The sequence below is a fragment of the Emydura macquarii genome, unplaced genomic scaffold (assembly GCF_026122565.2).
Source record: "Emydura macquarii macquarii isolate MOO-44397 ecotype Brisbane River unplaced genomic scaffold, CSIRO-AGI_Emac_v2 contig_3240, whole genome shotgun sequence".
Classification (NCBI taxonomy): domain Eukaryota; kingdom Metazoa; phylum Chordata; order Testudines; family Chelidae; genus Emydura; species Emydura macquarii.
The window spans coordinates 3,498,407-3,525,953 of NW_027133377.1; the positions used below are offsets into that span (position 1 = coordinate 3,498,407).

General features: G+C 41.4%; 1 protein-coding gene across 2 annotated transcripts; it reads right to left on the minus strand.

Annotated features, from left to right (window-relative positions):
• Nucleotides 1-1,867: 1,867 nt before the first annotated feature.
• Nucleotides 1,868-26,451, minus strand: RCN1 (reticulocalbin 1). Of its 2 annotated transcripts, none has more exons than XM_067532043.1 (7): nucleotides 25,985-26,451; nucleotides 25,441-25,673; nucleotides 15,207-15,400; nucleotides 11,027-11,205; nucleotides 10,200-10,260; nucleotides 5,114-5,313; nucleotides 1,868-4,153 (listed from the first exon to the last, which is right to left on the minus strand). In XM_067532043.1, exons 2-7 carry the CDS (start codon nucleotides 25,662-25,664, stop codon nucleotides 4,046-4,048), a joined length of 966 nt encoding a protein of 321 aa, XP_067388144.1. In that variant the 5' UTR covers nucleotides 25,665-25,673; nucleotides 25,985-26,451; the 3' UTR covers nucleotides 1,868-4,045. The 2 variants fall into 2 exon arrangements, with proteins under 2 accessions (XP_067388144.1, XP_067388143.1); XM_067532042.1 differs by having other exon boundaries at nucleotides 25,790-26,451.
• Nucleotides 26,452-27,547: the final 1,096 nt, after the last annotated feature.

Here is a 27,547-nt window from a genome sequence, read left to right on the forward strand (position 1 = left end):
TTTTGCATTGCAAATAGTAAAGCATTAGGCAACCATTTTAATATCATTGTGTAAATGTAATTAGATCAGTATGTGCAGTATTTTACCTTTCCTTAGGGAGTTCATACAGTACCTTGACTGGAAGAGGTGACAGATTTAACCTGATTGAATCATTAAATGGAAATATAAGTCAATGAACATTAGCCACTTAGTTCATTTAATAAATTCTAATAATTAAAACTGCATGCCCAATAATAAAGACTATTCCAGATATCTAAAAGGATAAAAATGCATCCTTGATGTGTCATGGCACCACCATAATGAAAACATTTAGTTAATGGAGGATCTGTGTAATAAAAGTGACCATACAGAACCTGCAGGTGGAAATATACAAACACATTTCCCAAAAGAATTTCACCATTTCACAATTCATTATGAAAATCTGCAATAACTGACAAGATAGGCACAAAATGGATTTTCATGTTGCTGGGATGAATTATGGCTCCCAGCAATTAATGTTTTTAGTCATATTAAGCAGATAAATAATGCTATCTGACATTACAGTATTTCACATTACACTAAAATTTTATAACATTTGCTCATAATCGAACTTGAAATATGTTACCTAGAAAAAATATGTTATCTCTGGAACAGTCAAAACCCATTAGAAACCTTAGGCTTGAAAAATCACAATGTTAACAGTTATATCCCCTAGCAAAGGTTTGCTTTCCTTAAATAGTGTTAAATTTAAACCCAGAAGCTCTAGTCTCTTTCAGAGTTACTCTTTCTTAGTGCATTGAGGTTGAAAGGAGGATTTAGTACACAAAATATACTCTGTATTACTGAGTCTTGGTAAGTGAAACTTAAAAGAACTGCAGTAAAAGGCCTTTAGAAAGCCATTGTTTGCATGCTCTTCATGTCTTTCTTAATAACGTTTAAATATTTTGTAAAGCAAAATGTAAATGTGTATAGTCATGTTAAGATTATTCACAAATATTGATTAGCTAATTATTTTTAATCTAGGTTTAATCAGTAGATGAATTTTGGACCTATTAAAGTTCGTTTAGCATTTTTATTTATTTAAATCTTTCTGTAGAATTTTGTAGGCGTAAGCTTACAGGCCATACTCATTCAGTAATCTCACTGACTTCAGTGGACCTACTTTCATATTTGGATATTACATGTATAACTAGAAATTAAGAATAAGAAGGGTCTGCAGAACTGGGTCCCGTTTGAGCCCAATCCTAGTGCTCTCAAACAGCCAAACAATATAGAAGAGAAACTTTGTTTGATTGTCAAAACTTGCATTGCAGCTTTATCTGAACAGAACATGGTATATTCAGCAGTGTCATGTTTGGTTGAAGGCATTGATGCCTCATGTCTCAGTACCCAGATCCCATTTGAGTTTTTTTTTTTTTTAAAAGAGCACATTTTGTCTGAAATATTTAGGAGATGGAATGGAATTGGCATGTGCTATCCATGTGTGGGAAGCATGCCAAGGTTGTTTTAAAAATTGGAATTGCACTACTGTATACTTCATTAGTCATAAACATCTCTGGGAGTATTCATCTTTAACAGTGGTTTCATATTGAGATTTCAAAGTCAAATAATAAGCTAAACATTGCAGAGAATTTCTGATTCTGTGCCAAGATACAGTTTTATTGTTTCACAGATGACATTGCATGGAAGCATCGTTTTAACTCATGGATTCTGGAAGAGCAGAGACAAAGAATTTGCTTGTGGCTTATCACATTTTGGCCTACTGCATTTTTAGTGTAAGAAGCAGGGGTTTTAGCAGACATTTTAGGCAATGTCATAGTAAGGCAGAAACCAAGAAGCAACATGTATTCAAGATTACATAATCTATACCAGGCAAAACTAGATAAAAATCTAGTTTGAATTGAAACAAAGGATGACCTTAAAGTACACTTATTCTCTAATAAGTGACCTGTAAAAATGACATTGTTTATGGAGGTGGTAGTTCCATGACTGCCTTTTCACCGATTTCTAGAACAAATCTGCTCAGTTGTTTTTTTTTTTTTTTTTTTGTAAATTAACTGTCAGAGATAAAAGCTATGTTCTTTCTGGCTTGCTGTATTGTACCAGTGTATGACCGTGAAAGGCAGCTTACACCCTCAGCGGTACCCTTGCAAACTCTTTGTATGCCTTGGAGTTACATGTTTATAAATGAAGAAAGAATTTGACCCTACAGTTGGAACTCAGCTGACAGTTCTGTTGACTGATAATGCATAAACCAGAACAGAATACAGCTTATTCTCCCCTAGCTGCATTGACTCTGCAGTGCCAACTGGAGTAAAAAGGAGCACAACTTTTCTCTTGTTGATTTAACTCAGCAGTTATGATTCGGAATATGCACGTAGGGAGAAATTCAACCTGCTGTAGCAGATCAGAACATGGCCTCTGCACCACTGAGTACAAAGATGCCATTTTTACAGTCACTATTTTTCAAAGTAGAAATGTACTTTTAAGGATTCTTTCCCTCAGTCCAAGATTTTTAAAGCTGGCCTTGAAATAAATTTGCATCCCAAAATAATATCCCCTCTCCTGCTGGTCACACATGTGCAGATAAATTTTCTTGCCACTGGTGAGCCAGTTAGAGCCTAGTGGTAACTACAGAAATTCTTTTCATGGGACATACTTTTTTTAGCTTCTTTTAGTGCGATTTATCAGCTGGAAACAAGAGGGAGCCAGTGCTATGTGCCCAGCCAGCTCTTTGTGGACCACTAGCAAGTGCTTCATGGACTACCTATGATCTGGAGACCACAGGTTTGGAAGTTATTGTTTAAAAGCTTGCAGCTGGTTTTTGTCTTTACTTCCCCCTTTCACACGACTCTTCTATTAACAATTTTTGCATCTTCATAGTATCAAAAAAAAAAAGCCATGGTTTATTGTACAGGTTGTCAATTCAGTATAGGGGGGGAAAAATCCCACGCACATTGTGTATATATAAAAGTACAACAGCTCATATTATACAATAAAAAAATGCAGCCATAAGGGAGGTTTATTGTGCTGAAGGAAAACCATCCACCTATGGTACAATTTGGTAATAGAAATCTGTGTGTCGATACACAAACCCAGAACATTAAACCACATGCATCCCTCATGCAGCACAGAAAATAGAAGGCCCATCATCTCAAGAAGAAGGGTCCAGAAGGTAGCTGTCTCATTCCTTTTTCATATGATATGAATGAGTCAGCAAAGACTCTACATAGTAAAAGTGAAGTGTTGCTTGTACAAAGTGTGGGATGAGTTGGAAAACAGCAGGTCCATGTAGCATAATTTCTCTCAGGAAACAATATAAGCAACAGCCCACCAACCATCCCAGATTACTATTGCTCTCAGCAGTAGTAATTGTCAGAACAGACTCTACTGTCCTCATCAAAGAACCATGGGGTGACAGCCAATGTGACAGACATACTTTTACTGATTAGTGAAAGTGATTAGTTGTAGGTGTTGCACTCAAAGGGTTAAGATCCATAGGGCTGATGCACCTACGTGTATACCATGAGGTCTTATTCATTCAGCATCTCTGGACCCAACCAGGAGAAAAGACTGCAGCATTGAGAAAAAAGGCCCTGGCTCTTGTCAGGTAAGATCTCCCCTTTACATGAGAAGGGATAATATAGTTCTACATTCTTATTTACTATTTAGAAAAAACACTAAACTCTGAATTTGTTTAAACATTCAATACATTTCTTCCTGATTGAAACTGTATTTCTCTACAGGAAAAACGGGGGATATTTAAAGAAAATATGAAAAATTTCTAATGATCCTAAGAACTAAGTCTTAGAAGTTCATTTGCAAAGTGATACTGCAATCTATTCACAACAGTGAGGAGTTTTAAAAAATAAAATTGTAGTGACTAGGTCTTGCATTTAATGGTGCAGAGTAAGAGGCTATTTCTACCCCGTTTCTGAGGTAATAAACTGCTTTGTTAAAAACATATTGGTGCAAGCTATTCAGCCAGGAAGAAAAAACACAGTAACTTCATTAATGTGGAGAGAAACTAAACAACAGTCTGTGGCACTTTGAGTTGTACAAAATATCATAGTTCATCGTGATTTTTTGTGAGGTCTTCCCCATAATTGGTAGCTTGGCTGCCAACAAACATGTTCCAGTTCTCTAGAATCTCCTCTTTGGTTAACTTTTGATCCTGGAAAAAAATAAAAAAGTTAAGTCTCTGTTAGAACATTTTTAATACCAGGTAAAAGAAACATCAGGACAGGTTTCCAAGATGCCCAGTAGGAGAAAATTCTCTAAGGAAGGAGGCTGCAGGTAGTGGGTGAAGTCCTGGCCCTAGTAGAAGTCAATAGCATAATGCCCATTGATTTCACTAAAGTGAAATGCTCAAAGTATTTCATAATTAACTGATTCCTACACATTACTTCCAGAAATAAAGTGTGCCACTCATCTACCTTCGCAACCTCATCTATGTTTTTAACTTTCCATTTTGATTATTAATATGGAAAATATTTTGTTTGGTTTTTGGTGATGATGATCACCCCCATTTAACAACTGATGTGAAATCCTTCTAAATTCTACTCTGTATAAGGGAGTTTTGATCTTTCAAACTCCAGCAGTGGAGCATCAGCAGGGTTAGAAAGAGGGGAACAATCCTGTTGAGCCATGGCTCTCATCCAAGTATTGCTGAATTATTGGTCTCCTGTTGTAGTGGTGGCAGAAGGGAATGGGCCAGACCTTAATCTGAAAATTTGTCTTATTTCCTCTAGCTATATATCTTTATATCTATCTCTTAGTCCATTTTAATACATAAATGTCAATGTCCCCTTTCAAAAGAGAGAAATCTCTGTTAGAATTTTTGGGTGTAGGGGCATATGTTGGAAGACTAATTTTCTAATACTACGACAGCCAATGGGCCTACCTGAGTTGATAGTTATTTTATCAGATTCCTTGTGGTTTCCAACTTTATCATCTCCAATTTATTTTGCTGCAGTAAGACACTAGCAAAACCATTTTTATCATCTAAAGCTCTACTCAGACTGTACTAATAAGAAAAGTCATTAAGAATCATTTCCTGCTGGCTGACACTATGTAAAGGGAACCATTAAACTCTTAATCTAACATTTATGAACTATCACAGAGCAATGAGTACCTTGTCTATGTCCGATTCATAGACTAAGTGTCTGGCTTCAGCTTGTGCATGATCATAATCTTGTGGAAGAATCCAGTGCCGAATCTCCTCTTTATCCATTTTCCCATCCTTGTTTATATCCCGAAAATCTGAGAACTGCTCACGTTCAGTAATTACCCAGTCAGGCTCTGGTCCATCTTCCTCATGTGCAAACATATCAGCTGGAAGGGAAACAAAGGTTTCAAAGTCCTATTTAGCTTGCAATTTGTGCACAAAATGAAGGCAGATGAGTAGTAGAAGTATCACAGGAATAGAATGCACAGAGGTATTGTATGTAGTGTGGGGCACGCATAAGTGGAAGAGGAATGGGCACATATTTTATGCACCTTGCTTCACTCAAATGTCTTCACCATTGTTAGTTCTACCCATTCTCAGATCACCCTTTTAGTTTGCCAGTGTAATGCCATTGATGTTAACGGGCATTCCCAGGTGTAACTGAAAAAGCACACTGACCCCAAATGTCTTCACCCAGTGATTTTTACCCATGGTGCAAGCATGTGGTGACATCCAGCTCTTTCAGGATCCGTGCTTCGATCATGCTCTTTCAAGATGGGCTCAGACGTGGGGGTGGGGGGAGGGAGGAAGAGTGAAAAGGACCCACAGCACCATTGCAACTTGTCCCTGCCAGCAAGTGTCTTTGTCGATAACATCAGAATCCAACCAGAGAGTGGGTGAGGGAATTGAAAGGCACAGAGAAACTTAAGGAAACAAAAATCTACTAAATGGAACTGGCTGGCTTTTGTCCTGCTTTTATGGAAGTCTCTGTGTAAGCGAAATACAGCTTAGCAGATGAGTTCCTTTTTTAACCCCTTGGTGCTAGACTACTGAGTACACTGCGGCAAACTCCATTGGAAGGTAAGGGGGGTGCCCTAGACTAGGACAGGATTAGAAGAGTGCTGATGCAGCATGAGTTGCTATACATCAGTGATGTACCTACTGTGTGGAAAACACACCTTATAGATATGACACAGCCCACTCATCAGAGACCTGGGTAGGGGAACATAAGAACGACCATACTGGTCAGACCAATGGGCCATTTAGCCCAGTATTCTGTCTTCTGACAGTGGCCAATACTAGGCGCTTCAGAAGGAATGAACAAAACCAGTAATCATCAAGTGATTCATCTCATCGCCCATTCCCACCTTCCGGCAAACAGAGGCTAAGGACACTTCAGAGCATGGTTTTGCATCCTTGACAATCCTGGCTAATAGCCATTGATGAACCTATTCTCCATGAATTTATCTAGTTCTTTTTTTAATCCTTTTATAGTTTTGGCCTTCACAACATCCTCTGGCAATGAGTTCCACAAGTTGACTGCGCATTGTGTGAAGAAATACTTCCTTTTGTTTGTTTAAACCTGATGCCTATTAATTTCATTTGGTGACCCCAATTCTTGTGTTTTGAGATGGAGTAAATAACACTTATTTACTTTCTCCACATCAGTCACGATTTATTTACCTCTATCATATCCCTCCTTAGTCATCTCTTTTCCAAGATGGAAAGTCCCAGTTTTAATAATCCCTCCTCATCTGGACGCTGTTCCATACCCCTAATTATTTTTGTTGCCCTTTTCTGTACCTTTTCCAATTCCAATATATATTTTTTGAGATGCGGTGACCAGATCTGCACGCAGTATTCAAGATGTGGGCGTACCATGGATTTGTGATAGACAGTGGATGATCAGTTCTGTTGTACATGAGTTGCACTGCAGACCAGGCAGGCCATGCTGTAGATTAAGCTGTACCCCAGACCTGCCTGATCAGAAGAAAAGTGCCCTGTAGACAGCTGTTACTTGTGTGAGGGGAAAAAATGAGGGGAATAGTGGGGAGCAGAACAGTTGTGACTTAAAGAGGCGATGTTAGTCCCAGGGTGCTTTTGGGGGATTTACATATTTTTATTAGTAGAGGAGTCACCTAGAGGAACATCAATTTGCTCATTCCCCTGTCCTCCCATCAGGACTCTCACACCAAGCAATCCCTCTCTCAGTGAGGCTCCTTCTTTCCCAACTCCTATCTTCCTGTTTAAAACTGAAACCTATTTTGTAGCCTCTGCTTAGAGCCCAATATGGTATTGGTTGCCAAGGGGGTGCTGGAAGCACGTGCACACTGTTCACGTTACTAGATCAGGCTCAGCTTGAGGACCAGTGGCCAGCTGGCATCTGTGGGAGGTGCAGGTGCAACCCTCTTTAGGATTTGATCTAAAATTACCCATAATAACCACACACACGTTCTATACCAGGCCGGATGGGCGTAACTCCCATTACACTAATGGAACTGCATCTGTTCATGTTAGTGGGAATTTGGCCCACTCTGGCTAAGAGCTGTAACACGTGATTGAGAACATTTTGTTTCTAAACTTTCTTGGGACCTGATCCAAAGCCTATTGCAATCAATGGTGGAGGACGAGGACTTTAGATTGGGCCCTTGATGGGGGGAAAAAACAAGCTGTGCAATGTCTATGAGGGTTTTTTAATCTACACAAAGCAAAAATGTGGGTATGACTACCATAGCCACTGGTTAGAGGGAAAAAACCCCCCCAAAAAACCCTGCTATTATATGTAATCTAATAAAAGCACATGCGATAATTTAGGCATAAATTTTCCCAACTCTTGAAGAAAACTTCAAGAACCACACATCGTTACTCTTTTTTTTAATAAGTGCAGACACATAAGAGTTACATTTTGTTTATTAGAAGCAACTGACAAGTCCCATCAATTTGATTTTATCATCTTTGCCAATGTGAGGTGGTCGTGACTAGTACATTCTATGCTCCTATCTATAGAAGACAAGAGGAACCAGCATTCACATGGTAACGAATGTTGACAATTGCCTTATAATTATATGTAGGTAGTGTCACTGAATACACTTAAATTACTGGGGAAATTATGCTGCTCTGTTATTTCAGTCATACATGAAAAGCATTCACATCTTAAGGCTAAATATAATTTCAAGGAATAGAATCTCCCTCCCATTAATTAATATGTGTATATTGTTCCTGATTATATGTGATGAAGGGATCTTTACAGTAGCATTAGAATTAAAGATTTTATCTGAATTTGGTCTAATGCTTTTATGGTGTGACTTTCCTGATTAAAAAAATCAATCACAAAGGGGGCAGAGTGAGACACTAGCTTCAGTGTCAGCATGACATTTCCAAAGTGTAACACATACATCCTGCATTGCTCAACCCCAGTCTTATGCTTCCACTGTGCCGTCCCGGATCTAAGAGCAAGAGAGCAGATAAACACCTAGTGTGATTGAAGCTTGATCAAAATAACTCACTGGACCAGAGTTGCAGTTTACATTTCCCATTCTGCTCCCTTTGTGCCACTTGAGTGGTACATGAATCAGCTTAATTCAGGTATTTCACAACTTTTGAGTGCTTGCCGTTGCAAAGGTAATGTCCTTGTAACAAAGTTTGTTTTTAATGCAAGTTCCTAAGTTTTAAAAAACTTAAACATTGAAAAACCAATAATTCCATCCTCTGGAACCATACTGAACCCCCCCACATGCATCATCAGAAAGGTTGGGCTCTTTAGAACTACACCACTACTTGAGCTAATGGAAGAACTGGTAACAGTAGAAGCTGTTATTTTATATGGAGCTGCACTAGAATGGATGGAGACGCCCACTTTGTCAGTGAGTTTCACAGCTAGACAACAAAGGAATGATGAGACTCAGGAGTAATAGGTTCAGTTCTGGGTTCTGTAAGGGAGTGTTCTCTAGCACTTATAGATTCTTCTGCCCCAATCTCTCCCTGTCCTCTTCTGCTCCTAGCCCTTCCCCAGCTTTTGCCCGTTTCTTTGCTGCCAGTCCCCAACCCCTGCTCCTGCCCTTCCCCAGCTCCTACTCGCGCGTCCCCTCCCTGACTCTTTCCCCTGTCCTCCTCCCTGTGCTTCTGCCACTTTCCCGTCTCTTGCCCATGATCCCCCAACCTTCTCCAACAATCCCCGGCCTGCTCATATCCTCTCCCTCCTGCTCTAACCTCCCCCCTCCACTCGTATTTTTCCATCCCTGGGTCCTGTCTCACTGGGCACTTTTGTTCTCATCCCTCCCTCATATCCTGCCCCTCTTCTGCTCCTGCTCCAATCTATTTCCCTGCCAAGTGTCGACCCCACCCCTCCTGAGTTCCTGCCCTGTCTATTCACTCTGCCTCTTCCCCCTTGCTGTTCCTCTCCCTCTCTGCACTCAACTCAGGCTGCGTCTTAAATCTCTTCCATGCTGCCTCGATTCCAGCAGGGGAAGCATTGACACTCTCAGTTCTGGTGCCCACTACCACAAGGAGCCCTGGCTCCTGGAGGAACAATCGATTGACCAGCTCAGCCTCTGCAGCCCTAGGATGGAGCATGATCAGTCACTGTGGGGATGGCACCTGATCCACTGTCTAATACACAAGAACTGCAGGAGGATGACGCATGGTCAGTGTAGATGGAATCTTCACAGAATTTAGTTGCCAAATGCTAAGAAGATGGAGCAGGCGGACTGTGATTTTTTTCAGAGACTTATAATTTGGCCATATTTTCACTGGTGCTGCAAAAGGCATGTCCCTGATGAGAGGGTGACTCTTTCCACCCCTCCCTCACCAAATTTCAAGTCTTCACTCCAAAGCATGAAAGACCCAGAGCTTCACAACAAAACTGTTGTTTAAAAAAAAAATGAACATGGGAGAAACAACATTTTTCTCTAACCTTGTTCTTGAAAATGACTGAACCATTTTCACTGAAACCTCCTCAGGGGAAATAAAACTGACATCTGGCATGGAAAAAATTCAGCCCAAACCATTTAAGTTTGGCAAATTTATAAGAAACTAAAAATAGTCTTATAAGGGAAAGCATTAGGCAGCCTTTGCTATAGGTGCCAATATATGCCTAAAATTAAAAGAAACTTTGTTTTGTTTGTTTAAAATGACTGAGTATGGGCATGGAGGTGCTTTACTTTGTGATATAAGTGTTGATTTACATTTGAGAAGAGATGGACTGGGTGGAGTGGAGATTTCTAAAGTACTTGTGCTAAATGTTTAGAAGAGTCAACCCCATTCCAGCACTTACCAATGTACTCGTCTTGATCCACAAAACCATCCTCGTTTTTGTCTATGTCCTCCAGTGTTTCCTGGAAAATATTTTTTTTTTTTGTCAAAATGATCAAGAAATAACTAAGAATTCCAACAGCTCTCTTTATTACTAGGTGCCACTTTTCAAAATTATCAAAACTGAAATCCTAATGGAAATCCTGAGTTATTGTACAGCATTTGGCTTCCCTCACTGGACTGCCCTTTTGGAAAACTTCACATTTGGGAGATGGCGTGCTCTTGTATTCCTTGTGCAGAGAAATCTTGACATTGACTAACTCCAATGTGAGTTTTGTACTCAAAGGAATGCACAGATCTCCTGTCAGAGTGAAGAAATTCTATGCATATCAACAGATTTTGCAACTCTGCTGTTGAACTAGGTGGCATCAATCATTCTTGTATCCAGACACCAACTCCGAGTTTTAAGTAAGAGCTTGTCTATCTACAGACTTGCACCAAAACATCTACATCCGGTTTAATTTACATTTCCTGCAATTTCGGTGCAAGTTGGTGCCATGGACACTTTCATTCTCCTTCCCCTGTTCCCCCCCCCCCCCCCTTTTTTTTTTTTTTTAACTCTAGTTAAACAGAAATAGGACTTCTATTTATTTATTTCACTGCAAGTCTACGTGTAGACCAGCCCTAAAAGTGAATTCCATGAAGCATTTTCCTTTCTGTTCCCTGGGTTGGCTACTATTTATGTGCGTGCCTGTTTCTAAAATCCTGCATTGAAAGTTTAGGGAAATGCATCAGGGCTCATCAGAGGAATAAAAGCAAAGGGAATGTAATTGGTTTTACTCTACTTACTAAGATAACAATGTCTTTCATATGCTCAAACTCCTCCGGATGAAGGAAGGCAGTGAACTCCTCACGAGTGGCTGCTGAGTCTCCATCTAGGTCTGCAGTTTTGAATCGCCTTTCATCCCTGGGCAGCATTTTTTTAAAACTGTGTTGATCAGTCGCATCTTGAAATTCTTCTGGATTTTCTAGAAATTAATTAGAGTAGACACTCAGAAGTGTGTCTCTTTAACATATTGCTGCATTGTCTCCACACAATGCAATGATCGTGTAGAGAAAAACCTGCTGAAATACTTAGATTCTAAAATTATAATAGTTCGTCAGGATGGCTGCTAAAGTGTCATTAAAGTGTCAGGATTTCCCATGGGAAATCTTAAATTCATGGCCAGCCATTAAAGTGTGTTTGTGGTGCACAGGGTTTGTGCTTATGAATGACTGGCTCAATTTAATTTTACTCATCTCTGTTGTTCTGTTCAATGCCCACTTTCCTCCTTATTCTCCTCGTTCACCCCACTCCACAAACATCTTTTGGTTTCAGAAAACTGAGTGAGAGAAAACAAATCTCCCAAGTTGCCTTGCACAGACACACTCTTGGGACCAGGTGGGCAAGTGGAATTTATGATAAACTAAGAAATTAAGAGTCTCTTAGGGACCTCAAACAACCACAGTCTTTCAGATCCAATGTATCTAGGTATCTGCTGAATCTTGTACAGAGCTTTAGACTGTTGCTGAATAGAGCTGATGAGGTCCCAGCTTGTGGGAGGGAGGTGTTTGTTCTGTTTTCTGACATGATCTTGTTTCACAGAATATAGAGGTTTTAAAGAAGCAGATTCCTCTGTTTAGCAGGGTACAGTGCTGCCACCTTTGCCCCTTCCTGCAGAAAGTGTGCCTTTATAGTGTTTAGGGCCCAATTCAAACTCCATGGAAGTCTTTCTGCATCCATCTGTTGAGCGAGAAGCTTTTCTCATTCTTTCTCTCTCAAGTCTGAGTCAGATAACAGTCCCCACTGCAGGTTTGTGCAAGCAAGTTTTGATTTGATAACATTTTTCAGTGATGGGAATTGGTTTCTGTTTACTCTCTGCTTACACCTGTGAGAAATCCTTTATGGCTGGGCCAAGCAGGTTCAGGACTGTGACAAGTACAGAATTAACAATGTCCTTGTGTTCCAGCCTGAGGAGATTTCTTGCCCAAGTCTGATTGTGTAAGGATTCCACTGGTCTTTTTAAGGTTATTAACAACATGTGAACAGTTTAGAAAAGCTCACTTATCGGTTTTTGGGTTGGCTTTTGAAAAAAGCAAAGCATTATCTAGTATATTTAAAAAGAAATAATAAATATTTTATATTGCAAACCCTAGCCATCCAGTATCACAGCAATGAATGCAGAATAAATGCGCAGCTAGATGAAACTGTCAAGTGGCCTGCAAAAAACCCTTACCATCTCCACTTGCAACATCAAGAACAATTAGCCTGTTCCTTCTCCTGTTTTCCTTTCAGCACCATCCAGTCTTGTTCCCCCATGCCTATTTGTTAGAACTGTTAAATATTCTAGTTTTGGTTTTAAGAGAAGTCTCTTGTACCAATTTTTTATGCAGTGATTCAGTGGGTACTTTAATATAGCAGAACTTCCTTGTCTTCCCCACAACTTCCGTCTGACTATTTGGCTGCTGAGCTGAGCATGAGTTTGAGTTTTTTTACCCATACTTTCTGTTTCTCAAATCTGGATCCCAGTACAGTCCCCAAAAATTTAGTGGAAGATTCCAGCCTGAAACTTTCCATTTCTTTGTATTCTTTGTTTTCTCTGGCACCAGGCACAGAGCTCTCATAAAACATATTCCGTGAATAGCACATTGGGTTCTGCCACTTCTCTCTCCCCCAACACAGGACTAGCAGCTACCTGATAACTATCAAATTCTCACATTTGTTTTAGTGAGTTTAGTAAAATCTGTGTTCCAATAATTAGTGTAGTGAAGCAATTTTCACTGCTTATTAGCTGTTTTATCATTTCAATCACCTTCTTTTGTGTTTTCATCAAACATTCCCCCCCAAATTTTTGCCCTCTGTGCCCAAATAATAATAATAAAAAATGACTTCATAGGGATTTTTAGTTGAACAATTAGCATGCACCCAGGGCAACCACATTGCTATGACAGATGGAGCCATTACAATCAGTCATCATGGCACTCTGGAGATCGTATGCATGTGTAACCATATAGGAGGTTTTTCACAGGAACAAAAGGAAGTAACAGGAGTAACAAAAGTCTGCTTTATACCCACAAAAGCCAAGAAATTCAGTGCCAGGGTCTTTACATTTCCCTCTTGTGCCCAGATATTGCCATGCTGTCATGTCTCTGTCTCTGCTGCAATATCTAGATAAAGAATGAATGAAGGATAAAATTCCAAACTTAATTCCCTTGTTCTTTAATGGTGTAGGTGAGATACGCTGGGTGAAATCCCAACCCCCCTGGAGTCATTGGCAAAACTCTCATCAACTTCAGGGCCAGGCTTTCACCCTGTAGCTTAATGTTAAAAGGAGTGTTGGTGATTTAGTAAAGTAGCCTGCATGGGTCCCAGCAGAATAGAGAGAGATGGTTTTGCACTACTGAATATTCCATTTTTTGGAAAACTCTAAATCTGCTTTTATAAACTGTTCACTGTTTATGCAGCATTTCGGATGGATTTTATTATTGGTAGTTTAACTCTGATGGAAAATCTGGTCAATCTGATCTGCTCAATTTGTCAAGTTTTAGAAACAACAAAACTGAAGAGAACGGGGAGATCTGATTTCAGGAATTGGCAGACTCACTGATGTTTATCTAGCAGCTACATCTCTCCTAGGTGGAATCTCAAAATTATGTTTCCATTTAAAACAATGAGATTTAAACTTAGTGGTATGAAACAAATGAAAATTCTAGAAAAATTGCATTACTACATGAATCAAAAACCTTGAAAAATATTTATACCAAAATAATTTCAAAATGGAGTTTATAGACTCATTGATTTTAAAATGACTACTTTAGGACACTGTTTTGTGAATTTTTAATTGTGGATTAAAACAAGATCAAGATATGTCTGCCACTCTCCAAAGCTTGGGTCTTGCAAAGGATAAAATCTGTGTGTAGAAAGTCAGCACAGTGGCTGTGCACCTCCTGAGTCTCACTTATGCCTTCAAAATGGGATCAAAGTGGTGCATAAAAATTGTGCTGACCCTCTGTACAGACATGAATTTCACCCAGTCATGCAGAGGAGTGTGATGTAGCCTTTAGTTAGTAGGAGGCCTTCCTCCAGAGTGCAAGTCAGTATGTTCACATGGACTTGGATCAATATACCTTTCTTTAAGTGCTTTGGATCTCTCTCTGATTACAACTTGCCCTAATTAAAGGACCTCCAGGTGATCTCCTTTGATCACACCTGAAATCTGGACTGTTTTTTTTTATAAGATGTGCAGTAGAATATTTCAGTTGGATCTCATTTAACCTTTTGTCATCAGTAATTAGCTTTTTTTCTCATGTAACCATTTAAAAAACATACTTATGCCATTTTCATTTTTGAAAAATTAAATGCAAAGGGGTTTAACTTTTTCCAGAGTAAATTCAGTGCTTATGAAGGGGCTCAGGCTTATGGCCCTGCTGAGAACTGGAGTAGCAATAGTAGTAGGACAAGTTTCCCCACACCACCCAAATATGTGTAGCCACATGCTGGAGTGTCCACATCTACCTTGGAGGGAGAAGGTAACCATACATTCGTTCAGGGCTTGGCTTCAATGGGCTTTGGATCAGGCCCTCAATCCAAAGCATTGCTGTTCAAACTGCAAACAAAAGTGTTGGTTTCAAAGGTGGACACTTGCCCAATAGGAAATGGACTGAGATCTCCACACCACTATATGCAAATTTCTGTAATAGGAGCAAAGGCTTTTAATTTAGCTTTAAAATTTTATTCACTTACTCTTCCCCTCCCGAAATCTTTCTGGATCCAAAAAGTGATCTTTGTATAGATGGCTACTTTTTCAAATGTGTAACTGAGGAACTCTTGATCTTTGAACTATATTAATTTACCATTTTATATCAGACTAGAATCTCCTAAGGAAATTAGATGCCTAACTCTGTTGATTATGATTGAAATTTCATGTCTAACTCCCTAAGGTTTCTTTGAAAATTTCAGCCTAAAAGGTTGCCTTTTGACTAATCTTACCTAGATAATAACCATACGTGGCTTGTTTGTATTCTTCCCAGGATATTTTATTATCCTTGTTTAGGTCATAATCTCGCCAGACTTTAGCCACATTTTCATAGATGTAGCGTTTCTGCACTCGCTTAATCCAGTTTTTCAATTCCTCTGTGGTGACGTAGCCATCTTTGTTATCGTCTATTCTATCAACAATTTTCCTGCAAAGAGAGAGACATCTTTAGGAGCTGATAAAAGAAATAAAATGCACATGCTACTCCATCTTTGCTCATCAGCACAGGAACCTCACTGTGTCTGCCCTCTCTCCACAAAGAGGTAACAGTCGAAGCTGCAGAGAGATGCCCTATCACTAAGGTTTCATTATTTTTACAGAGTATACTAAAGGACATTTGCTGGTATGCTGCCATCAAACACTGAGCTATCATTGTCAAATTAATGGACAAAGTACTCAGGGTGATGTATTGCCCTTGATTTTTTTTAATGTCTGCTCACACAGGGGCAAATCTTCTATTCGGCGTCCAGAGAGTGGCCATGCTGGGCCTTGAGCAGATGATGCACAGGACATATTTTCACCCCAAGCCATAAAGATGCTGATGTCTTGCACAATGGAGGCTACTACAACTAGGGTGATCAGATGTCTCCATTTTATAGAGAGAGTCCCAATATTTGGGGCTTTGTCTTATATAGGTGCCTGTTACCCTCCCGCCTCTGTCCCGATTTTTCACACTTGCTATCTGGTCACCCTAACTACAACCCAAAGCCTAAGGTAGTTTCTGCACTCCCTTGGGCGGTCTCCTTGTAAGGAGGTGTAAGGATTGGATGAACCACAGAGGGCTTTATGCACTGCACAGGATGTATAATACCTGCACAGCCCCTCCCCTTCAATCTTAACTCCCACTTTTTTTTGAGAAAGAGAGAGGATTTGCATTAATTGTGCTGCCAGGAGCCCTTCCGTATCTGTGGAGGCAGGGACAGGACTGCCCTTTGTTCACTAATTCATCACACTGAATAATCTGCAATGGGTCTCCCTCCAGTCACTATTGCCCATTAAGGCAAAACCTGCATCAGAACAGTGCTGAGAGCATTCTTTTCCTGAAGCCAGTGGGAGTTCAGGGGCTCAGAAATTCTCAGGAAACTTCTGCACTTGGCAGGATCAGGCCCTAGGCAAAGCTCTATTGTAGTCAAAAGCTAAGATGTCAAATTATGCAAAGAGGGCAACTCCCTCAACCTTTTAGCTTCCCCCAAAATACATTTTCCTTACAGATAAAGGAAATGATATTTTATAATTCTATCAACCCAATGGCACAGTAGCGAACTGGGGTTTTGTTGTTTTGAGGGTTTTTTGGGTTTTTTTTTAAACGCTTTCTGTTGCATCTCAGTCACACACATACATGCCTATACACTGCTCTAACCACAGTGAGGAGCAAATTTATTTATAGGGAAGGGCATGCATTAAAGTATTTATATTTAAATCTCTCTGTTACACTCAACAGTGTAAAAACACAATGGAACCCCTTCTATTTATACCTGCAAGGGAAGCATAAAAGCAATTTTTTGGTATCAATCCATTCTCTCAAAAGTCCTTAAAAAAAAAAGAAAAAAGACTTACTTAATTAATTTTATTGGTTTAATCTTTTACTACAGAAAAAATATAAAACATTTACTGTCCTGTGAAATTTACCTCCCCACTCCATCTTTCCTTTTACAAAACATGCTTTTAAAACAATTAACACCAACAGAAATGTTTCTAATTCAGAAACAGAGTTTTTGTAACAATCCCCTGCAGTGTTTGTAACCCAATTATTGCAGCATTTTGCCAGTGCATGAGAACCTAAATGTGAAGATGTGTGTTTCACATTCCAAGCCGAAAAAAATGCGAAAAGGAAACAGTGTAAATAGGGAATAGTACCTTTACTAAATAAAAAATAACTGTAAAAGCAATGTGTGTTATGAAGAACACTAGTAAGGTGTTTTCCTTTTTTAAATATTATTTTTAGTGTCCTTAAGTGTTCACAGTAGGATTCAAAAGATCCAAATTCTGCTCCCAAATTCAGGAGCACAGTTCCCATTGAAGTCAATGGGAGTTTTGTGAGCATTGCTGAAGACAAGTTGGGCCATGTCTATATCTACAGTGCTACAGCTGTACAGATATAGTGCATCTGGTGAAGACTCTCTATGTTCTCCCATCGGCATAAAAAAACTCCACCTCCATGAGTGGCAGAGAGCTCTCCCACCAACATGGCACTGTGCACACAAGCACTTATGTTGGTGTGACTTATGTCGCTCAGGGGGTGGAATATACATACCCCTGTGCGACATGTTTTGCCAACAAAGGCTGTAGTGTAGACATAGCCTCAGGCTCTTTGCATCTTGTTCACTAGCTAAAGAAAACGTGCGTCAGGCTCTGATTCAGTAAGCACATGCCCACCTCAATCCCTAATCAGCAAAGCAGTGAAACACATACTTAAATCCCATTGACTTCAAGTTAAAATTAAGCCTCTGGTTAACAGCTTTGCTGAATTGAGGCCTCTAAGGAATCTTCAAAAAGAAAAATACTCTATTACACATTTATATTAGGATATATTTATAACAGTGAATTATCTGTTAATGGCATATACATGACAAGCAAGAGACATGTATTTTCCCAACGGATATTACACTCTAGTATACCTTAACTTTTTTCCCCAGCACTATTTCATTAAAACCAGCTTGAATTAAGCCCAGAGTTGCTACCTTCTTGCCCAGGAACTAAAGTTTATTTTAAATCCTTTTACAATCTTTTCTTTTTTCCCTCCTCATAGCATTACCACTGCTGTCCTCTCAGGACCATAACTATTAGCAAGATGGCCACTAAAACCATATGCCAAAGACCACAGATGCACCAGCTAGACTTGTTTGCAAACTGTTATTGGTATTAGCATACTTTGGGCACTGGTCAATAGAAGAGCATGCCTACTGCTCTTGAAATGAGGTTAACTAGTAGTCATTGAAGTCTCAGCTGCCAGTTGCAGCCAGATTGGCCTTTAGTTCAGACACCACCAAGAAATATATTTAAAGAACCTTTCAATGGCCTCCATTGGAGAGTTCTGAGATGAGAACTATGTTAACAGTGCTATGGTAAAATAGGGGCTGACTGCGTGATCATCATTCTGAGGTCTAGATATCTGTGTTTCAGGACCCCAAATATACCATTTGTGATCTCAAATAAATGTGTCACTCCTCTGAACCCTTAATCAGGTGGATTAAGAATGGATCCAGCTGGATGAGCGACAAGTGGATATCTGTCTTATAGCTGCTGTCAGTCAACGAAGACTAGATAATTCTGTAGGATCTTATACATGGGGAAAGAGCTGGATGAGTCTGCCCCAGTAATTGCTTCTTCCACCTAGGGAAGAAAGTTGCTCTCCAGCTAAAGCAGTGTTCTTTTCTGAGCTACTTTACTTCAATAACATGGATTTTGCTTAATTTTCAGCAGTGTTTAATCTTATATTATCTTTGGATTTGTAGCACGGTACATCTATATCTATTGTGAAGCAGAGATAGGGTCCAGACACATGCCAAGTCTGGCTTTTCCATTCATAACCAAGACTTTTCTGAAGGGGGGGAAAAAAAGTGCTGGTAAATCTCACTGAGAAATAGAAAAAAAAATATGCTACCTGATTAGCCACCCTTTTTCTTTTTTTGTATGTATCCCTCAGTGAATCTCCCACAAAGTCCTAAACCACAATGGGGCTTAGTCCTCAATGGAGTTGTCCCACAGTGAGTTCAACCTAAGTGAGTTAGCTGACATTTTGATCTATTGTTAAATGCTAAATGTAACTGAAATGTTTCTGCCAGAGGCCTAGGAAATATTTTACCTTCTTGTTATTTTTAACACTTCCTCAGTATCTCCAGAACTGATCAGGGCCAAGAGTTGTGCTGCTTGTAGTCAGCAATATTTATTTTTCCCTCACTTGCATTTTCTATTTTACTAGCTCAACTGCATCTCTACTGTGATCTATGACTTATGTCTGCTTCCCACCAAAGTGAGGGTGGGTAAGAAACAAAGTCTTGTGTCTTTGACACTAAGGATGATGTGGCAAGCATGCAATAGCATTCTGACTGCTTTGCAATGCAGCTAAAATTCATTTTTCAATCACAAAAGTCTCACTGCCCCCATCTCAAAGTGGCTAATACTTTAAAAAAACAAAAATTCAGACAGGGTTTCACAGCCACAAGGCTACAGAACCAAAACTATATGCAATACTCATTAAGCTGTCCCCACAAGCCCACAGAATGAAAAATCTCTTTCCCTCAAGGATAAAGGAGAGCCTGCTAAACCAAACCCCACACAGTTCCAGCAACCACAGTGGGACTACAGTCAATATAAGTACCTTGAGGAAAATTCTGCCCCCAGCTCTCTGGCAGTGAAATCAGTTCAATTCTATTGCACAAAGGAAGGGCAAATCTGGAGGGCCAAGCAAAAGGTGCACAGAAGCTGTAGGTGCAAAACCTTGCACTACCTATGGTGCCAGCATATGGAGATGAAACAAGGATGAACCAGATGATTCACAGCTACGGCTTGAACTGGAAGGGGAGGGATTCCGAATCTCAACCTTTTGTGCTTATGCCCATTTGGGCTGGGTGCTGGCTTCTGGGTGGGGTCTTATGCACAGCAGCAAGATTTGCCACAATGGGACATATACAGTTCTAGAAGCTCAGCAAACATCTTACTACCATATGTACTCTACATTGGTCTAATAAACAGACCTGAATGCCTCATCAAACCAGGATCATACTGCACAGTGGTTTTATCCTTGGGTTGGCCTGAAAGGCCTAAATGACGCTACAGTTTTATTGTCTGTTTTGGTTTTTTTCCAGGAAAATTTCTCTTCACTAATAAATGAGCCTAAATTTAGAGTATATTAATCAACTCTCTTTTGTGTGTCAGCAACAGATGACTTTCTTAGGCCATGTCTACAATACAGACACTACAGCACATAGCTACAGCGTGACAGCTATGCTGCTATAGTGTGGACCTTTCCTACAGTGATTGAAATTTTTCTGACAGTTTGGTTAATCTAACTCCTCCAGGCACTAGCTAGGTTAATGGAAAAAATCTTCCATCAATCTCTGGTTGTCTACAGCAGGGGTTAGGCTGGCTTAACTATGGCACTCAGGGGTGTGAATTTTTCACACTTCTGAGTGCCATTGCTGTGTCAACCCAACCTTTTAAGTGTAGATCAGGCCTACGTGTTTCCATTATAAATCAGTGGTATACAACAGACTTATGTCTAAACCCATCTCATTCTCGTGAGAAATACTGGTTAAAGAAGCTGTATTGTTTGCTTATAGTTGGATCCTGAATATTTTTATCCTGAATGAAAAGTGTCTCCCAGAAAATGGCTTTAAAAATAAAGTTTTTAATTAAACCTGTCCTCCTCCTTAATGCCAACAGCTTGCTGAAAAGTGACACCATTTGTGACTAGCTGCAGGGGATCGTAGTGTTAAAAAGCAGTTTCTGTTCTATTTTAATAATAATAAGCAGCTTTTTAATATTTAAACAGTGAAGTTCCTTTTCTGATTGTTCAACCATTATTCTATAAGAGGAAGGAAAGTGTTTTTAAATTTGTTGCAAAAGTTACTTTTTAATCAAAAGAGTGAAAAGCAGCAAAAGGCCTAAAAAATGCCTCATCTAGTTAGAAGCTTTACACCAGTGTTTCTCAACCTGGGGGTTTAGAGGGGTCGCAAGTGCAGAGCTGGTATTGGGGGTGGCAAGAAAGGCAATTGCCTGGAGCCACAGGGGCGCCATGAAACTAAATTACATGCCTCAGCCCCATGGGGGTGGGACTCAGGCTTCAGGGGTACAGTAGTTTGGAAAGGTTAAGAACCACTGCTTTACAGAGTTTGTGTCCTGCAATGTGTTTTCCACCTTCAAAATGCTGGTAAGCAAAACCACTTCAGGATTCTTTAAAGAAACAAAGAATAAACCCATTTCTCAGAAATGCTGGATCAGGCCAAATATTTCCTTAAGTATGTGACACACATTAGTTATATTAAGACTATTCTGTATTGAATTAGAAGGCATTCTATCCCATACAACCCATCAATCAAAAAGCAAAACTGTGCCTCTGTAATTATAGCTGAAGTTGGAGCCCTACAGATTATTTTACAGTCCATTTCTCCTTAATGCATATTACTCTCATATAGAATGATGCAAATGCCTTGAGTTTTGGCTTATCAAAATTTCCTGTGAATTCTCCCATCACTGGGGGAATAGGATTTGAACTCTACAAAAGGGGGCAAGGAATCCATCTACCAAACCTGCAGGTAATCAAGGTGCACTGGGGGCAAGCAGCAGTTAGTCTATCAGCAGATGAGCTGGGGAGAGGTATTTTTGGACAGCAAAAATGCAGACATATTTTTTTTAAAACCAGGGAGTTTTCAAATTCTCCTTGGACAGGAAGTCACAAACCATCCTGTCCCAGAGCATTCTTAAATTTGAGATACTGATTTTTCTTTTGTAAATATTGTTCAGGTTCATGGATGCTGCAAGAGAAAGGCAGATGCAGGGTCAAGTTACAGTAATTGTTAACTTCAAGAATGCCAGGAAAATCAAGAAACATTGGTTGTGTCTGACTCTGAAAATAATAATAGTACAGCTTTTAAAAGGCATTGCAATACCATCTATTTTAAAGAAACCAACAGGTAAATAACTAGGGAAGAGGAGGAGGTGGAGAAAGAAAAAGGTGGTTCAAATATATCTGTATTAGCTATTCCTGTATTTCCATATTTAATTCCTGGATGTTTAATCTGTGGAAGCTCCTCTTTTGAGGCTGTAGTCAGTTCTGGATTAAGCTTTCAAAACCCAAGCAGTATGGACAGTCGGAGATACGAAAAGCATGTGGGAAGCTGTCTGTTTTAGGTGATATTTAGTCACTTAGCAACACTCCAGTACGCTTTCTTATTCCTCAGATCGCTGTGTCCAAGGGGACAAAGGGAGAGATGTTCTAACAACCTCAGTTTAAAATAGACACAATATGGACCATAGTTGCTAGAGACCAGAGTTCAGGTCCTGAGCTCACTGTTGCGCTATTTTTTTATTGGTCCTAAGTGAACGTGACTCAATATGGGTAAAGGAATCTTGTATAGGACCAGTATACCGGAAAGAGTGCCTACTGCCCAGCATCCTAGTATGGATTGGTAGTGTTGAACTTCATTAAGAATAGTCTAGAAAGTATAAGACACAGGACCTTCTTCATCAGGGGCCCCACAACTCTGAAATTCATAGGTTTCTAGGCCAGAAGGGACCTTTGTGATCATCTAGTCTGACCTCCTATATAACACAGACTACAGAACTCCCCCAGAGTAATGCCTAGAGCATATATTTTAGAAAAACCTCCCATCTAGATTTTTAAACTGCCAGTGATGGAGAATCCACGATGACCGTTCGTAAATCATCCCCCCAATCTTCACCACAATGCACTGAAGGTATTCCTCTGAGAAAATCTTAAATTTACTTTGTACCCTGTTTAGTATGCTATTTATTATGGGATTGGTTTAGTATGTTTATGCATTTGTCTGTCTGTATCTCCTCTACATGACCTGGGGTTTGTCCTGCTTTGAGTAGGGGGTTGGACTAGATGCCCCTCCTGAGGTCCCTTCCAGCCCTAATCTATGATTCTATGGAGTGAAATTTGAAATAACTAAAAATTAAATTTCACTTTTTGCTGATTTAGAATATTAAATAAAATTTACTGCATACTATTTATATATCATTACATGTAGCTCTTGCTTCATTCCGTGTAGTAAAAGCTTATCTGCACAAGAAAGCTGTACCAGTTAAACTTGTACTGCTATTCCCATATGGGAAGGTGAATAATTTTACTGGTATAAGGCATCAATAGATAACTTAATACCAATAATTATATTGGTATAACTTTCAAGTGCAGCCCAGGCCTAAAAGTTATTCTAGTTTAAACTAAAAAAGCCCAAGATGTTAGTATATTATATATGAATCAGAGAGACAGTTTGCTCTTTTATGTTGAGAGTGAAGAGTTTGTTAATTCCTGGCCTTTCAATTATTTGGATAAGTTGCCCATTTATGATAACTAGTTTTTAAATATTTTAAAGCACCTATTACTATTTATTACTATTATTATTACTTGTATTTCAGTAGCACTCAACAGGATCTCGGACCCACTGTGCTTAGTACTATACAAGAAGAGACCGTCTTTGCTCCAAAGAGCTTACACACCCATCTGAAATAAGAGGAAATGAGTAAGGATAAACAATGCAAAGGAAAGAGAAGGCAGGCTGAAGCTAATGGTAATATAGTCTTATGGTTCTACAGATAGCTCTGTGCACAACTTGATGCATTTCTTAAAAGTAACATGAAAGTGTTTTTCTTGACTAAATCGATAAAACCAGCTCTCTTCAGCTGCCTTAAAACCTAGCCATCTTGTAGGTGTCAAGTGGGTCTTAAGGAGGGATCAGATCAGAAGGATGAGAGGGTGATGGACTAGTTCAGGGAGAGTGTCCCAAGAATAAAGGGCAATGTGGAAGAAAGAACAGGCACATTGTGGGAGAGGTGGACAAAGTTACCATAGTTGGAGAGTGGGGGGGCCAACATTATAAATGATGAACAGGCAAGTTGTAAAGGGTGGTAAACATGAGGATAGGATGCTTAGGTGTGATGCTGTGACAGCTAGCAGAGAGATTCAAAGTGAGGACTGACATGGTAAGAGAAATAGGCTACCAGGATAACTTTAAAAGCTGCATTGTAAATGGAGCAGATACAGAGAGAGCTGCAAGCAGTACATGCAGGTGATGGGAGGAGGCAATGCTTGAATATTATTCTGTCCAATGCTTGGTGCAGTGCTGCATGTCACAATCCTCAACTGGCAGAAGGGAAGCTTCAGTGCAAGGCCAGAGAAATTGGGAGAGAGAAATGGAAAAGATAATTTAAACATCTAGAGTGAAACTAAGGCTCAAGTTTTCAGCATGTGTTTGCAAAATCAAGCTGGGCTGTAGGAGGAGAGGTGTCTTAAACAAATGTCACCAGGTAAAGTTCGATTTGGCTGGACAACTTTTTCCAAAAGTCCTCTATGAGTGGATGACCAGTGCACTGGAGTGACCAGAGCCACTGGAGGTCAGCTGGAAAAAGGCCTGTCACTCAGCTGGGAGTCAGCAAACCCTTCCTTGGCTCTCCTCAGAGATCTCTTACTATGGAGAAATGTGCAAGTTCTGTACAATGCCCACAGCGCTTGAGTTAATCTTGGCTTCTGACAAACGCCACACAACCCTTCATGCCTGGCCTTCACTATGGTACGAAGTTTCCATTACAAAAACACAAAGAGAAAGAAAAATTGAAACTTTGTCTCTGCGGCTTCTTCCTGGCTCTTTTTCTGCTGAAGCCATCCCTTCCATACTATGCAGTGATGCATTTGGACCTCCCCTCTGCCACGTTATCAGCATATTATGGGGCGGGACCACTCCTCCTCTGTCCTCTCTCTCCCTTGCAGTAAAAAGCAAGGCTCCAAGGCTGGGAAAGCCTATCATTTCTTGCACTGTAAGGAGGCTGTTGCAACATGACTGTAAGCCACAAAAATCAAGGGTATGTCCTTCTCCAGGAACAGCTCTTGTAGTTTCAAGAGCCTGCATTATGCCTTTGCTCAGCCAGCCTACAAGTACAGAAGCACTTTCGGGTTCTTGCTATTGCAATGCCCTATTATTTTGATATATGCATGTCACTTCTACTTATGAAAAAATGATGCACTAAACCAGGGGTGGCCCAACTGTGGCTCGCGAGCTACTTGTGGCTCTTTTACAATTAAAGTGTGGCTCGCTGAGCCCCCTATGATCCCTCCCCATACTCCGCCTACCAGACAGCAGTGGGGAGTTCTGGGCTTCCATCCTGCAGTGGGGTAGGGCTCAAGGCTTCTGCCCAGCAGGGAGACATTTGCTGAGGGTCAGGGCTTCTGCCCCATGGGATGTGCCTGCAGGGAGAGAAGTCTCAGGGCTTCTGCCCTGTGTGAGGGGCCTGCTGGGGCTGGGCTTTGACAGGTACGCCCTGTGGGACAGAAGTCCCAAGCCCCAGCAGGCGTGCCCTGGCTCTCGAACTTCTGAAGATTGTTGTATGCGGCTCAGAGGATCAGCAAGTTTGGCCATCCCTACACTAGACTATTGCAGAAGGATCACTTGAATGCATCTGCTTGGAGCTGCCCTGCCCTTCCCTTCCACTCCTAAGAGCCCATCTTACCCTAGTTTCTCTTTGCTTTCTTCTGGGTTGAGCTGATCGAAAGTCTTGGCTTCCTCCTTGCCCAGAAAAGCCTCGTGGTCATACTGGAAGCTTTGGTTATCTTCGTGCAGCTGCTCGCTGAGCTGAGGGTCTGGATGAACGACCCTCTCCTTCCTGAAAGTGGGTTTGCTGAGTAACCCTCCTGTGCAAAGCAGCAGCACTAAGCAGACAGCCTGGAAGCCCATTCTCTGGTCCTAGCGAGGCACGGTCCGCCCAGCCAGGGGGAAAGAAAGGGAGAGAAAAGTGCCACATGAGTGTGTTTCACATCAGGGATCGGGGGGGGGGGGGGGGAGAAGACATTTCAACTTACGACACGTGGACCAAGTCATCCCACGTGCTGCATCACTTCCAAAGACACATGCCCGCGTGGGGGGACCTCCCCCAGCAGCAGCAGCCCGGCTCCCTACGTGCAGCCGCGGGCTGAGCCTGGCTCCAGTCCTTCCACCCCACACCTAGCCCGCAAGCGCGGCGCTGCACGTCACCGCCAGTCCCCGTTGCAACATACCGCCTGTTGCTGTTGCGGTGGAGAAGCTATGGCCCGGGCAGGCAGGCAGCCCTAGGACGGCATGCAACTGTGCCACTCGCCTTGCGACTGACCGACCCGCGCTGGGATGCTGTGCGATCGCAAGCTCGCAAGGCAAAGCAAGGCAAGGCGAGCCTTCCTCCCCACCCAGTCCTGTGAGAGGTTGCAGAGAAACGTCGCTCGCTCCCCCCGCTGTTACAGCGCTTGCTATTGGGCAGGGGCGGCTCTGTGCCTGCCGGAGGAGGGGGCTGGATCGCCACGTTTGCAGGCCGGCTCGGGCTCCCCTCCCACCACGCACGGGCCCGGCTGCAAAGGGCGCTCGCTGGGTTCGCGCTGCAGGGGTGTGTGTGTGTGGGGGGATAAGGTTCGGGTTCCTGCCCATGGGGAGTCCCCGGCCCCCGCCTGCCCCGGGAGCAGCTCTCCGCTGCTGTGCAGAAAAGCAGAGGCAGTCTCCAGTGCCACACACGTGTCAGGGGCTTTCCAAACGCGGGGCCGCTCGCCGGGCACGACAGACTTGGCAGCCCCAGAGTGACACCCCAGCCAGATTCCCCGAGCAGCCACGCCGGGTCCGCGCAGGCCGGCTGACACGACACGACACGACACGACACATAGCCGCGTTCATTGCAGCTGCTCGCGGAGTGCCGCGGGAACCTCCTCGGCGGCCGCCCAGACCAGGCGTCTGAGCGAGCTCGTCAGTCTCCAGGGAGAGCCCTCGGGTTCCGCCTTCGGCCGTGTGTCCATTAGAGGGGGGCCGAGGTTGAAAATCTCCGTGTGTGGCAGCCCCTCGAAGCTGATTCTTCGGACAGCTGTGGGAGTCGTGCGATTTACAGCCCAGCAGCTAGCAGGAGAGCCCATCCTGGCCTGTTTCAAGGCGGGATTGATTACTGGTGAGTTGTCTCTCCTGGGATGGTGTGACCAACAACTCGGCACGACAGAGTGGGCTGGCCTGTTCCCCCATTTATTTATTTATTACAGTTCCTACAGTGTACAGCAAAGAAGTAAAAGTCCTGATAATCATTTTGCTTTTCTATCATTTTAAACACGTCACACCCTCCCTGGTCCCCATTCATTTGAATTTATCTACTGGCAACCCCGCTTTAAACACATCCCCTTCTATCTTCTTGTCTCCATTTTTAAATGCCCTACTATGCTTATTCATTCACTGCATTTAATTTAATGTCACCTCCTATTCAGCCAATGATTCCAACCACTTTATTATTATTTATTAGTCTTGGTGCTGAGGACTCTAGGTGTTACTACAGTGTGCTAGGCACTTTACAAACAGGTGACTAGAAGTAAGGTACACATTTTTAAATGTGACAGTAATTATCCATTGGAACAATTTACATAGGGTTGTGGTATGTTCTCCAACACTTGAAGTCTTTAAATTCAGATTGGATGTCATTCTAAAAGACATGCTCTAGCCTGACCTGAAAATTCCTATAATTAGCGTTCTCACAATCCTTGTTGCATCTGCCAGATTTGAAAGCTTTTAAAAAAATCATTGTCCGGTGGTTTAAACACCCTTCCCGAAACAAATCAACA

Coding starts and splice junctions, on each gene's coding strand:
- RCN1 (XM_067532043.1), bottom strand. CDS start 25,664: ATGGGCTTCCAGGCTGTCTGCTTAGTGCTGCTGCTTTGCACAGGAGGG. Junction 15,401..25,440: donor GAAAGCAAAGAGAAACTAGG/GTAAGATGGGCT, acceptor CTCTCTTTGCAG/GAAAATTGTTGATAGAATAG. Junction 5,314..10,199: donor GGATCAAGACGAGTACATTG/GTAAGTGCTGGA, acceptor TTTCCCTTCCAG/CTGATATGTTTGCACATGAG.